We start from the raw sequence: 13334 nt of genomic DNA, 5'->3' as shown, positions 1-13334 counted from the left end.
ACTGTGATGGCACAAATATTCAGTAATGCCAAAAGGCAGCCAAGTAATACAAAATGCCACTCCTTGCTGCCATCCTGTGGTCAATGGGTGAAACAATTACAGTAATAATCAATCTATATTATGTATAAAATTAATCAGGTCAAGGTGGGAAACATACATACTTAATGCTCTTGTCCCCTATTTTCTCCACAACAACAACCCTATGAGGTGGGTTGGACTGAGAGGGAGAGGGAGAGAGAGAGAGAGAGAGAGAGAGAGAGGCCCAAAGTCACCCAGCCGGCTTTCAAATCTAAGAGAGGACCACAATTTGCAGCCTCTTGATTTCCAGGCCAACACCTTTACGACTACACCAATTGGTTCTGTGACTGAGAAAAAAAACATCTCCAAAATAATCACTCAGTGGTATGGAGGGAAAGGAATAAAAAATACCAGACTGTGAAGTAACTGAAGCATTGAAGACGCCAACATGAAGCAGATTTTTCACATTATGGGTATTGCTGGGAAATTATAATAAAGGTTAAAGCTATGTGGATAAATAATGCAGCCCTGGCCTGTTTTGGGAACAAGGTAAGGTCACACTACAAGAATGACAGTAAGATTTAGGACATCATGAAAGCAGAATATGACAAAACAGCCATGTGAATATGGATTATAATTCCACCCATTATTTCCAGAGCTACTTTTCTAGCAGTAACAAAGACTGCATCAACATACAGTTGATTCTCATCATTCGTGGTAGTTATGTTCTATAAAGTTGCCATGAACACTGAATTATTGAATAATGAAGCATTCTTTTAAGAAGAAATACATAGCACTTGTTTACAGTCTGAAAGCCAAAGGCATTGTGTCACCTCATTCAACCTCAATTGGGAACGTGCACCTCAAGTGACTCAAATTTTTAACTGCTCTGCACATGTCTGTGAAAGTGCTGCGAGTATTGATTTCAGGGTTACAAATTTAGTGAGCAGATAATTTGCAAATATTGTCTCTGTACTGCATTGCTTTTATAGCTTGTTAATAGACTATCATAGAAAACAAGCCATTACAATACTGATATATACATACAGTACATATACATCATGCTGTTCTCTTTTAAGGTAAGTGACATTATGCAAAGTGCAGAAAAGAAGCAAGAAATAATATGCCAGTACCAGAAATAAGGCCTGAGGTAAGACAATGAAATAGAGCTAAATTTAGTTTGTCCCACTAGTCTTTCCTATCTTTTTCATAGCACTTAGATTTACATATCGCTCCATAGTGCTTTATAGCAGCGGCCCCCAACCTTTTGGGCACCAGGGACCGGTTCGTGGAGAGAAGTTTTTCCGTGGACTGGAGGGTGCGTGGTTTTGCAGTGTCAGTGATTCCAAGATTTCTGATAAATTTGTACAGTATTTCTACTGCCTTTAAGCTAAGTCCTCCATTTGTTGGAGAAGGAAAGGTTTGGCTCAGGATCCCCACCTTTTCCCCTGTCAACCCAGTATACATTCACTGGATTGCAGTGTTCCTTATCCAGTATTCACAACGGAAGTGTCAACCACCTCTTCATCACAGATTCAGTTTTCTAACATCTGAAAGAATTTCTTTTTCCAAATAAAGAAGGAAAGGGAATATAAAAAACAAACAGCGGTCCAGAACAAGTTACCAGAAACTTATACATCACAGGTTTCCCCGCCCCCAGTTGCATTTACCTGTTTGCATTAAAAATATACAAAATCTAGGTAAGCTACATAGAGTAGCTACAAACTACTCCTCTGAGTTTGACAGTTTAATCTCAGAAAACTTCTGACAAGGAGCAGGATGGGGATAGTGCAACCATTCTTGCTCTCCTTGACCTCTCAGCAGCCTTCAACACCACCAACCACGGTATCCTTTTGGGCTGGCTAGGGGGTCTGGGGCCAGACAGCACAGTCTTGCACTGGTTTGACTCCTTTCTCCAAGGATGGTCCCAATTGGTGTTGATAGGGAGAGATCCAATCCACAGCTGCTCTTCTTTGGCATGCCACATGGACAGTACTCTCTCCACTCCTTTAATATCGACATGAAGTCGCTGAGTAAGATCATCCATCACCATGGGTTGAGATATCATCAATACGTGGATGATACTCAACCTTATATCTCCATCTCCAAGTGAGGCTACTGCTTCCCTCTCATGGTGCCTGGAGGCTGTGGGAGTTTGGATGGGGGACAAGCAGCTTCAGCTGAACCCTGGCAAGACCAAATGGCTTTGGGTCCCTGAAGCTTCAAGATCTGGCACTACAATATCTTTAGCTCTGGATAGGGTAGCACTACCCCAGATAGGTTTGGTCTGCAACTTGGGGTTCTCCTGGACTCGCAACTAATGCTTGGAGAGGAGATGGTAGTCGTGGCTAGGAGAGCCTTTGCGTAACTTTGGGTTGTGCACCAGTTGCAGCCTTTGCTGGATCAGGAGTCACTGTCACTTACTCATTTCACACTTAGACTACTGCAATGCATTCTACATGGGGCACACTTGAAGAGCATTCGGAAGCCTGAACTGATGTTGAGTGGGCTATATTCAGAAGGAGAGATTAAAAACAGTCCTTAAAGGGCTATTTCACCAAGTTTATTTTTTTTCAGTAAACCAATTCTCCAAAACATCAAGTGCATTAAATAGTAAGAACAGAGTGATGTATTAAATGACAAATCAGTCCTGGGTAAAGCTGGTCAAAATTACATATATGAATAGAGTTTAAGCCAAGATTTGAAAACACAATGGTCTACACTCCACTTTGCAGCTGGGAGAGGAAATAACTAGGACTAATTTTCATTTTGCTCCCAAAACTATGATTGAAGAAATTCTGGTTAATTATTAAGCACTAACTGTAAAACTTTGGGTTGTTTACATGAACTTGAAAAAATGCTCAAGCCTGGTACCCGTCATGCATTCTATCCATATAAGCAAGCTGTAGCTTACTGTTCTGTATGAAGTCTATACTCATGGTCTTCTCGTTTACTTTTTCTAAAAAGAGAGATAATCATGTACATTGCAGTTGTAATTATTTCCCCCCCCCTTTCTCAAAATATAGCAGGAAAGAGCTGTATGAAGGGCTGATTAAGTTGATAGGAAATGTGTGTGATTTTTGGCCCAACTCTCAAAAGAGCTTTACTTAATAATCTATCCGTCTCTGCAGGTAGATAGTCAAGCAGATTTATCTCCTAGTACTCAGAGCAAAAACAGCATCATCAGTGAAAAGCACACTTCACAGAAATAGGCAAAACCTTCACTCTTGACCACAGCTCTAAAAATATATATTTTAGATGAAATATCAACATAGGTCCAATTTCTTATTTCAGGTACACAAAGAAAATTGGCTGCAATAGTCACAAATAATTGAAAGAACTAAGTAAAAAGGACAACAGCATAAGCAAATAATCTAATGGTAGAGCATACATTGTTTCATTAATATTGTCAAACTTCAACAGGACAGAAACAAAGAAATGCAATATATTGCCTTTCCCAGACTGATATCCTCCAGATATCTGAGATTACAGAATGCCTAGAAGTCAAGGATTATCTGACAAGAACTAAGTTGAAAAAGGCATTATTAAACAGAGTAACTTTTTCTGATGCTGGATCTTGATTTTCCTCACCAAATACCATTTGCATATAATCAGGGTTTCAAAGTACATAGGAATAAATTACTTTTATCATAGAATGTGTGCATGTATCTATACATACTCTATATATACATATACACACAAGGACAATTCAAATTTATTTATACAAAACATATCAACGACCATCCAACGCTTTGTCACGTGTGATAACTGACTCATCAAATTTAATCATGAGTGTGGTCCCTTTGTGCCAATGGGCTGTGACTTTAGCAGGGAATCCACTGCAAGTGAGCATGGCCTCCACAATGCCGGCAGTGAAGGAAGCACAGTTGAGGGTGCTGTTCTCCTTGGGAATTGAAATGTAAGTATTGATAAGAGGCTCTTTCTCAATGATATAGTAGGTCTTGTCATCATCGTTGGCTTGCTCAAGCTTATCAGCTTCCTTCCCAAAGAGAGCCTTCCAAACAGTCACCTTGATGAAGAGCAGAATATTGATGACCTTGGTTTCCCGCTTACCATTTTTCTCTCGCATTACCAGCACATCCAGGATACGAGCTCCCACCTGCTGGCCCAGCTCAGAAAGTTTGTTCTGAAGCTCAGAGACAGAATAGACCCTGTTCTGGCAGTACTGTACAATCTCGGAAAACAGCAGGGAAAAGGCACTGAGGCTTACATCTGTCTTGGGTCGGGTGAGTGAACGTTCAAGGATAGCAGACTTCCCACGAGTAAAACGCGCATCCATAGTGCTACTGAGGAAAAAAAGTTATCGAGGCAATAAATACATGGCTACAATACATAGTGCTGTTTAATTTAGAAACAAAGAAACACGTGAGTGGGGGAGAGAAAAAGTAAAAACCTTTTCAGTGACTCAACAATGTCTATGGAAATATCTTCCTCCACCTTTTGACACTAGAGATCATCATACAAAATGATTAAAACTAATGGTTGAGAAACCATCAACTTATTCACCAGACTGGAAAGCTGACACTGTATACCTGCATTACATAATGTTTAATATATAGAATTTAGAGTGAAAGCCATTCATTTGAATGATGTGGTTTTTAAGAGATAGATAGCTATAATATATATATAAGTAACATTCATACATTTGTTTTTTATGATTTTATATATATGATTATATTTTATATAAATGATGTGGTTATATTTATATTGTATATATAGGCAGTCCTTGACTTACAATCATTCATTTCATGACTTTTGAAGTTTCAACACCAATGAAAAAAGTGATTTATGACCGTTTTTCACACTTAAAATATTGCAGCATCCTCCAATCCCATGATCAAAATTTGGGGTCATGTAATCACTATCTGTAACCTTCCAGGCAGCTTTCAACAATCAAAGTCAGATTTACGTAACAACTGCAAACTGCAGTGCTTCACTTAACTGTGGAAAAAAAGGTTGTAAAATGGATCAAAACTCACTAAAACTGAGCAAAACTCATTTAACGACTGCCTTGCTTAGCAACAAAATTTGGGGATCAACTGTGATCATAAGTTGAAAACTATTTTATTTTATATCTATATCTGCATTATATATGCATATGCATATGTAATACAGATATAGATATAAAATAAAATAGTTTTCAACTATTTGAAAACTATTTTATTTATATATACATTTATATGTATATATAAAAATAACTACATTTAAATCACACACACACACACACATATATATATAATTCAAAAAAGCAGGTCTATGAATGTTACTTATGACAAACATAAAACATTCTGATTCAGATGAAACTGAAAACAGTCACAGAACATTATAACTTTCATTACATTGTGTTGGCTTGTCTGAAGCTTTTAATTAGCCAAAGTGAAACAGTCCCCGTGACCGACCCAGATTGGATCCTGAAAGCATTCTGGATGACAGTACGATTTAGATGCTTTTGCTATCAATTTCATAATTGTAAATCAGAAGCGAAACAATTTGGCTTACATAACTCCCCCGTTTCAGGGAGAGTTTCCTTTAGACTACATGGAGGGAAATTGTTTTGCTTTCTATGATGGACTTATAGATTGCTAAAGTGCCGCCCCCACCACACCCCCACAACGTTACATCGCACAAAATTTGCTTGGGAGCAGCCCCGTCAGCTATATCCGATGTTCAAACTCAATGTAACATAAGGCAGGGAATACCTTCCTCATGCCAGACACCAACTGCCCCTGGAGTGAGACCTCCTTCCAAATTAGAGAACTGGGGCAACACGACCATGACAGGAAGGGGCTACAATAATTTATCTTGCAAACCAAGCCTCCCCCCCCCCCGCCGCAATCGCCCCCTCCATCTCTCACCCAAAGAACGAGATTAACCCTCGCCTGCAGCTCCTTTTCTCTTCCGGCAGCAGAAGGACCGGAAAGAACGAGCGCACAGCGGAAGCCCCGTGAACCCGAAGGCGTCGCTATGGCAACGGGTCCGCGGCCAAGCCAGTTTCCCGTAGCACTCGCCGAACTAGCCTGCAAAAACAATAGGCGGCCACTAGATGGCAGAAAGAGACATAGAACTGTCTCGAACGGGCGTCCAGCGCGTGTCACAAACTCAAAGCAACTGGGAGGCAAGCAGGGGGCTTGATCGGTATAAAATATCATTATAGTAAACGAATATAAACTATTTTGTTTCATAACAAGGGCTGAATGCTGCAAAATGATATGCTCAGCACATTACAATTTGTCCTAATTGGAATGGCTGTTAGAGCAAACACTGGTGAGTTCAAAAGAGAGGTTGTATATACTTACCTTAGGAAATAAATTCTGGCTTGAACTGTAGAGTAAAACTACAGTTATTAGTTTTGCTTTGCGCACATGGGAAATTCAAAACACCTCAACAGTCACTTTTCCAATGAGAATATCTATGACTGTCCAGTTCAGATGTTTAGAAGAATAACAGAATTGTAAGGGATCTTATAGGTCATCTAGTCCAACCCCCTGCTTAAGCAGGAGACCCGATACCATTGTACATTGTCCTCAAATATTTTGAAATCCTTTTTCACGTTTCCTAGCTCTTTGGTTTCCTAATTTTTCCTTTCCCTTAGTGACCTGACTTCCTTTGAAATAAGTCTACTTTATCTGGATTCACCATATTTTTCCCCATAAAGTTGCCATTTCCTTCCTTGTTAGCTCTCACTCAATGAAGGGACTGAATGACAACTAAAAGTCCCAGCATGGAAGTGTTTGTGCTTGTTTGTCTGGTATCTAAACTACAGGAAGAACTTCTTGGGAGTTTTGCAACACAAAAGCGTTGCCATCCTCTCAAAACAAAATACTGATTGTCTTTGGGGAAGTATCTGGATCCTATTTTAGAAGAAATTTCTGGAGCCCTATCATACCGGAGGAATAGAAAACATGGAAGGCCAGATGCAAGGTAGGAAAAGGCTTCTACTAATAACTATGAAAGCTATATTTTTCTATGGCAACCTAATCCTGTTTGGGGTATCAGATTAAGCTCTTCAATCAGGGCAGCAACTTTTAAATCTGAGGCAGATCTTAGAGAAGAACATAATGATTATGGGAATCTCTGCCTCAAAAAGCCAACCCACATGGAATTAAAATGTTTTAGTAACCTCTTCTTTTGCTTTGTCCACATGAAATTACTATGTATCATCCCCAATGCAGGCCTGAGGCAGCTCAAAATCATCTTTAACTCTTCCAGTTTTTTAAAAAGTGTCTCTTTTCATGACGTAATGAAAAACGGATATGATCTGGTACATGTTACTGACCACATTTGCTTTTGTGGTCAAGGTTAGGGAACCGCTTACCTACCACTAACCACTTCAGGCTACTCTGACGTTCTATAACACTTTTCAGACCTTATGTGGTTTCCTGAAAACACACACAGGTTGACATAAACCTGGACAGAGCAGTGGTTTGGTAGTTCTGTCACCAATGACTGCATTACAAGTTTTCTCTTCTTCTGCTGACGAGTTTCATATGGCTCATTGCAAAGTTAGCCAGATGCTCAGACTGGATTTGACATTTTTATCCACCTATTAAGTCCTTCCCAAGGACCTGAGATGTTTAATGGTGTTAGAGGAATCGTCGCAGAATGTAAGTTGTTCCAAGTAAAGCTGCCTTTTGCAATTGACTTATGGTGAATTTGTCAATGCCAATATGTTCAAGTGGTGCTCCAATTGTTTTGGGGTTGCATCCAAGGTGCCTATTACTATTGGTATTAACTTTGCTTTCTTTTGCCAAAGTTGTTCTATTTCTGTTTACAGGTCTTTGTTATCTTCTCCAATTCTTTCTCTTCTATTCTTCTGTCTCCAGATACTACCACATCCACTATCAGACCTTTTCATCTTTCTTATCGACAACTGTTAAGTCTGACGTGTTACATGGCAGGTGCCTGCCTGTTTGAATTCTAAAGTCCCAGAGTATTTTAATTATTTTAATTATTATTTTATTTCCTCTGAGAACTTGCACAAGATCGTGGAAACATTTCTTGGGGCAGAATTGGGTACTAATAAAGGAGAATATTTCTAGCTCAGGATTGAAATGAGGGGTCCTTGGTGCTCTCTGAGCTTGGTTGTTTTCTTGCAGATGTTTCATTACCTAAAGTAGGTAACATCATTAGTGCTAGTAACATCACTAGTGTCTGCACTTCCCATAGCTGTTTTATAGCATAACAGAGTTACTTATATTCCAGGCTGGATGGAAGACAACGGATGCCATCCCATCCCATTCTGGCTGTGGTAGCATCATGGGCCAAGGTGATAGTTGTGAATCTGAAACTCTTCACTAGCATGAAACTGGATTCCTTGAACTTATAGCACTAGTCAGGAGCAGAACTAACTCATGATCATTTACTCACTTCTGTTTCTCCTTGTGGTCCCATCCATACCTTTGACTTTTTGCTCTTCCACCCTTCATACCAACCAGAACTTCACCCCAATTCACCACACACCCTTCCTCCATGCATATACTCTGTCAGCTGGGCTACTAATCAGAACAATGGTGGTGCAATAAAGGGGAAAAGGCCTATCTTAGGGTCAAGTTTTGTGAGAACCAGTTTGGCGTAGTAGTTAAAGAACCAGGCTAGAAAGCAGGAGATTGTAAGTTCCAACTCCTACCTTGGGCACAGTGCTAGATGGGTGACCTTGGGCCAGTCTCTCTTTCAGGCCCAGGAAATAGGCAATGGCAAAAGAGGCATTTCTGAAATCTTGGTAAGAAAACTTCAGGGAGTTTTCCAGGTGGTCACTAGAAGTCATCACTGACTCAAAGCCCCTCCCCTTCTAAAACAATCTAGTGCCAAAGGGCAGAGAATGTGGGGGGGGGGGCAAAGGATAAAGGCATCTGAATATCTGGGAAAACAGGAAAGGCCCAGGGACCCGTGAAGCGAGAACAGTCCCTAGTCTGGACTAAGAATCAACCTGACCCTGTTACCAGTCCACTGGAAATAGAATCTTTAAAGTCAACTTCAGGCGTATCCAGGACTACCATAGGTCTTTGCAGGGCATTATAAAGGCCATCAGGGAAATCTTTGCATTCAGGAGGAACAAGATTGTGCTCAAAATACAGATTTTTTTAAAAAAAATGGTTATACAATGCTATTGCATCCTACTCTTTAGAGCAGAATGGTGGCAGAGTAGAGGTGAGAGGCATGCTCAAGTTAGCATCAAGTTTGGTGTGAGTTAAGGAACCAGGCTGGAAAGCAGGAGACTATGTTTTACTTCTGCCTTGGGCACAATGACTTGCCCATTACTTTTGCCTGACTTCACCTCATATGTGGCTATAGCCTTTTTACACACACACACACCTCAAGTGGTGAACATACCAATATTTCTTCCTTCTCTGAGTTGGGCTGAAAAAGTGTGTCTCCCAGCTAGTTTTTCATGCATAAGGCAGGAACTACAACTCACAGTCTCCTGGTTTCTAGGCCAACACCTTTAATCTCTACACCAAACTACACCAAGCTTTTCCTATATAGCAACTTATACAGAGCAGAACTTAACAGTGTTTCTTTTTCTAGTCTTTGGAAGCAATCTGGACAATTCTGAAAGAAATTATCAGAACGTTGTACCTCCAAATAGAACAAGAGCAATGAAATCAAAGTCAGGTATGAAATTCTTAAAAACACAAAAGCATCTAGGGATGTAAATTTAAAATCATGGGGGATTTTTCTAGTTTGGGAAAAATTAAAAAGTCTCAATGTGGAGGGGAGATATTTATGATTTCAATGACCCTCTCCCCAGACATGCTCTATTTATGCCTATTTAAACAATTGCTATATTATTAACAGTGCTACAGAGGAATGAGATGGCGATTTTATGAATATTTGATTGTGAAATTATTGGCAGTCTTTTAGTTGTTGTTTTTTTAATTTTATCTCGAAGCATTTTAGGGTCTAGGTGGCTCTGTTGAATTGTATAGTATCTTCAATAAATTATAAACCAGAACTCCTGGTTGCCTTTTTAAACCTCTCTGTCCTCCTAGAACAGGGGTCCTCAACCTTGGCAATTTTAAGACTTGTGGACTTCAACTCCCAGAATTCCTCAGCCAGCTTTGCTGGCTGAAGAATTCTGGGAGTTGAAGTCCATAAGTCTTAAAGTTGCCAAGGTTGAGGACCCCTGTCCTAGAAGAACAGGTTTAAAAAGTATAAAAGTTTATGACATATGGCCAAGGTAGAATTATTTTGACCCATCTCACCCATCTTTCCCTTCATATCCCACAATGTCCCCTTCCCTGGGATGGGAGGGAGATAATTTACTCAAGCATGGGCCCTTTTCAGTATTCCGACTTTTGTACATATGCCTCCTTCTGCTTATATACATTTGCTCTGCTTTCTTCGACCAGCCATCAAACAATATAGTAATCCGTTTGCTTTCTATTGGTTATTTACAGGGGCGTCTTCATTTGTGCATATTGCCAATCATACAGGTTGCATCTCTTCGAGAGCATCTAAGATCGTCCTTTACATCTTGGTGTGTGTATCCTTGTTGGTGGCAACAGCTGCTTTTCTGCTGGCCTTTTTGAAATGTACGTTCAATCGCATCCATGTTAATTGTCATTATCAAACTATGCTACGAGAGAACTCATTTATGGGCAATAAGAAATAAATTAATTCAGCTTCCCACAAAACAATAGGTTCACTATGCTACTTTCATTTCCTTTTAATCAACCAACTTTGTAGGTGACTCATGCTATTGCATTTCTCTTGTACGGTTCATTCAGTCACCTAGATGCAGAGATAGAGGAGAATTATGTGCTCTGATTCCTACAGGAAGCAGAAAGTGGTGATCTCCTGGTGAGAAAATCTTTGGCCCTGTAGAAATGGAGCATGTCTTCAGAAATATACATGCTTCGGCTATCCACAGATTGGGGAAATTACTCCATTTTAAAGCTGTAATAAGTAGAGGGGTTGGAGGAAAGTCATAGAAACATAGAAAATTAACGGCAGAAAAAGACCTAGTAGTCCATCGAGTTTACCCTTTGAGGTTCTTTTGCTATTTTCTTTTTAATTAATTAATTAATTAATTATAGTTAGTTCCATTTTTATAAGTCTTAGGAAAATGATAGCTGATGTGTTTTATTTGTACCATATTGGCATAGTTGGTATAGTAACATGGAAGTATAGAATCCTTGCAACACCCTCTTACTTACCATATTGCATGGTTCTGTGCCCTGCAGTTATCCCTCAGTGTCCAAAAGGCTGGCTGAAGTTCCAGACAAATTGCTACTACTTCTCTGCTGATCAGCAACCTTGGGAGAAGGCAATGAGTAACTGCCAAAGCCTCAAAGCTCACCTGGTAGTGGTTGATGATAAAAATGACACAGATAAACAGGTGAGCCATTCCTTATGAGACAGGTTATCTTGCCCTCTAAAGTTTTTCCTGCTACCATTCCTCACCCAGCCCTATTCTTACGTAAGGCACAATACAAACATTTGCAATTGAGTGTGGTTCAAATTTTGTTCTGCCATCCATTTCCTAAAGATTAAATATATGAAAGAAATCTTAACATTTTAAGAGGAGGGCATATCTCCTGAACATTCTCTGCTTTATTAAAGATTTGAACCTTTCACAAAAAGAAGCCTCTCTCTTCTTTTTTTTTTTTTTATAAAAAACACAAACACTTTTAGCTAGCTGACATGTACACAGGCTTAAGAGAGATTCCAGATGGAGGTTGCATTATTCCAATGCATACTAAAAAAAATATATTGGCATAACAATTACTGATCTGATTGTTATTCTGAATTTATCCTCTGAACCTTCTGTTCTAGCTTGCTGCTAAATGGTGGTGTCCTGATTTATAGTGTGAGAAGGACAAGAATTAGTGTCGAGTTCCCTCTCTCTTCCTTTAAACTAATACTCCTTCCTCCCCCTCCCATTACTGCTCTTCAGCTGCTATTCAGGGTAATCTACATTTTTAAGCCAAGTATTGACCTGGAGACCTAGTGGGTACAGAGGAGCGTCCACTGTGAAATAAAACAGACTCCCCACTGCCTCAAGTAGAATGTCCCTGGAATACAATGCCAGGACCAGAAGATTAGTTGCATCTGCCCACACCGTCACAAAATGGCCAATAGATGCCACATTGATTCCATCTCCAGGGAGTTACTTGACTGTGACACTGAACTGAATGTGAAATAGCTCATTGTAAAACTCCCAAGCCTGTGGCCAATTTAAGGGGGGGGGAGTTGCTTTAACATCAAAACAAATAAGGACAACTTCAAAGCGCCTCAGGTATGAGTTGAGGATGAAATGAAAACAACATCAGGAGGAAAAGGAATTTTGCCACAGCATGTTTGAAGTATACTCGAGTGCAACTGGGAAAAGATAATTGATCACATTGTTAATCCCAATCTGTCCTCAGAGTTATCTGTTGAAGCTTGCTGCTGGATGGCATTTTGGAAATCTCTGAATTTTCCTTTCAGTAAAAATAATTGAGATTCATTCATTCACATCTTTGTGTTTGTATTTTTAAAGAATTTTCAAATAGAGCTTTTTCCTATTATCTTGGATTGTTTTAAGAGAAGTGAAATTCAATAAACTTAAATCTGCTGCAATCCTAGTTTGGGTGAATGCCACCAGTACCCTTAGTCCTGATTCAGTGAATTGGATCTTAGTCATAGCTCCAGACATTAATATAATCCTTTTTGCTTTAATTTTTCCCCAGGGATTTCTGGACCATCTGAAAAATTCTAGCTATTGGATTGGCCTCAGGAGGCACCCTAAAGACAAGTGGATGTGGATAAATGGCAAAGCCTTTCCAGAGGCGTAAGTAAACATTACTGATGATGGCTCTTCCTCTGATTGTTCCTTTCTTGATAAGTCTTTTAGGAGAGAAAAAGAGAGAAGGAACCTCTAGGAAAGTAGCCACAGATGAATGGAATTGAAATAGATTTTTCAAAACATTTAAAGATATTTTTTGATTATGGTGATACCTTTACATCATAAGTAGAGTAGTTCAAAACCTCTTGCTTGCAAGGACAAACTATCATTTGCCATGTTCATTTAATCTGCTCAAAAGAAAGGAGACTGCTTCATGGAGACCTGCCCATGGAGGAGTCTATTATAGAACGAACTACCCCCAGAGATCCAGGTGATCCCGGATCTCCCCTCCTTCCGCCGCGCCCTAAAGACATGGCTTTTTCAACAAGCGGGTCTGGCCTAGGGAATTTTAGTGGGGTTTTTAAGGGTATTTTAAGGGTAATTTTAACGATTGGCCTTTTCAAATATTTTCTTTTAATTTGGTTTTAATGGATATTTATTGTACTGTGGTTTTATAAGGCTGTTAGCC

At 39.6% G+C, this 13334-nt stretch overlaps 2 protein-coding genes across 3 annotated transcripts in view; one reads left to right on the top strand and one right to left on the bottom strand.

Moving 5' to 3' along the window:
• Positions 1 to 2570: 2570 nt before the first annotated feature.
• On the bottom strand, positions 2571 to 5958 carry TRAPPC5 (trafficking protein particle complex 5). 2 transcript variants are annotated; one of them, XM_015824539.1, is made up of 2 exons: positions 5895 to 5958; positions 2571 to 4322 (listed from the first exon to the last, which is right to left on the bottom strand). In XM_015824539.1, the coding sequence occupies exon 2, from the start codon at positions 4316 to 4318 to the stop codon at positions 3752 to 3754; it is 567 nt and encodes a 188-aa protein (XP_015680025.1). In that variant the 5' UTR covers positions 4319 to 4322; positions 5895 to 5958; the 3' UTR covers positions 2571 to 3751. The 2 variants fall into 2 exon arrangements, with proteins under 2 accessions (XP_015680025.1, XP_015680024.1); XM_015824538.1 differs by having other exon boundaries at positions 2571 to 4325; positions 5895 to 5948.
• A 969-nt stretch (positions 5959 to 6927) lies between these two features.
• Positions 6928 to 13334, top strand: part of LOC107295233 (C-type lectin domain family 4 member G) — an 8008-nt gene continuing 1601 nt past the window's right edge. Inside the window, exons 1-5 of the mRNA XM_015824537.1 lie at positions 6928 to 6960; positions 9565 to 9651; positions 10437 to 10571; positions 11223 to 11377; positions 12711 to 12811. Of these exons, the coding sequence (XP_015680023.1) occupies positions 6942 to 6960; positions 9565 to 9651; positions 10437 to 10571; positions 11223 to 11377; positions 12711 to 12811 (497 nt within the window). The 5' untranslated portion in view covers positions 6928 to 6941. The remainder of the gene's footprint in view (positions 6961 to 9564; positions 9652 to 10436; positions 10572 to 11222; positions 11378 to 12710; positions 12812 to 13334) is intronic.

This window comes from Protobothrops mucrosquamatus, unplaced genomic scaffold (assembly GCF_001527695.2).
Source record: "Protobothrops mucrosquamatus isolate PMUCROS unplaced genomic scaffold, P.Mucros_1.0 scaffold2273, whole genome shotgun sequence".
NCBI lineage: Eukaryota > Metazoa > Chordata > Lepidosauria > Squamata > Viperidae > Protobothrops > Protobothrops mucrosquamatus.
Note: the sequence above shows the minus strand (reverse complement) of the source record. Positions and strands in the feature narration are given on the sequence as shown.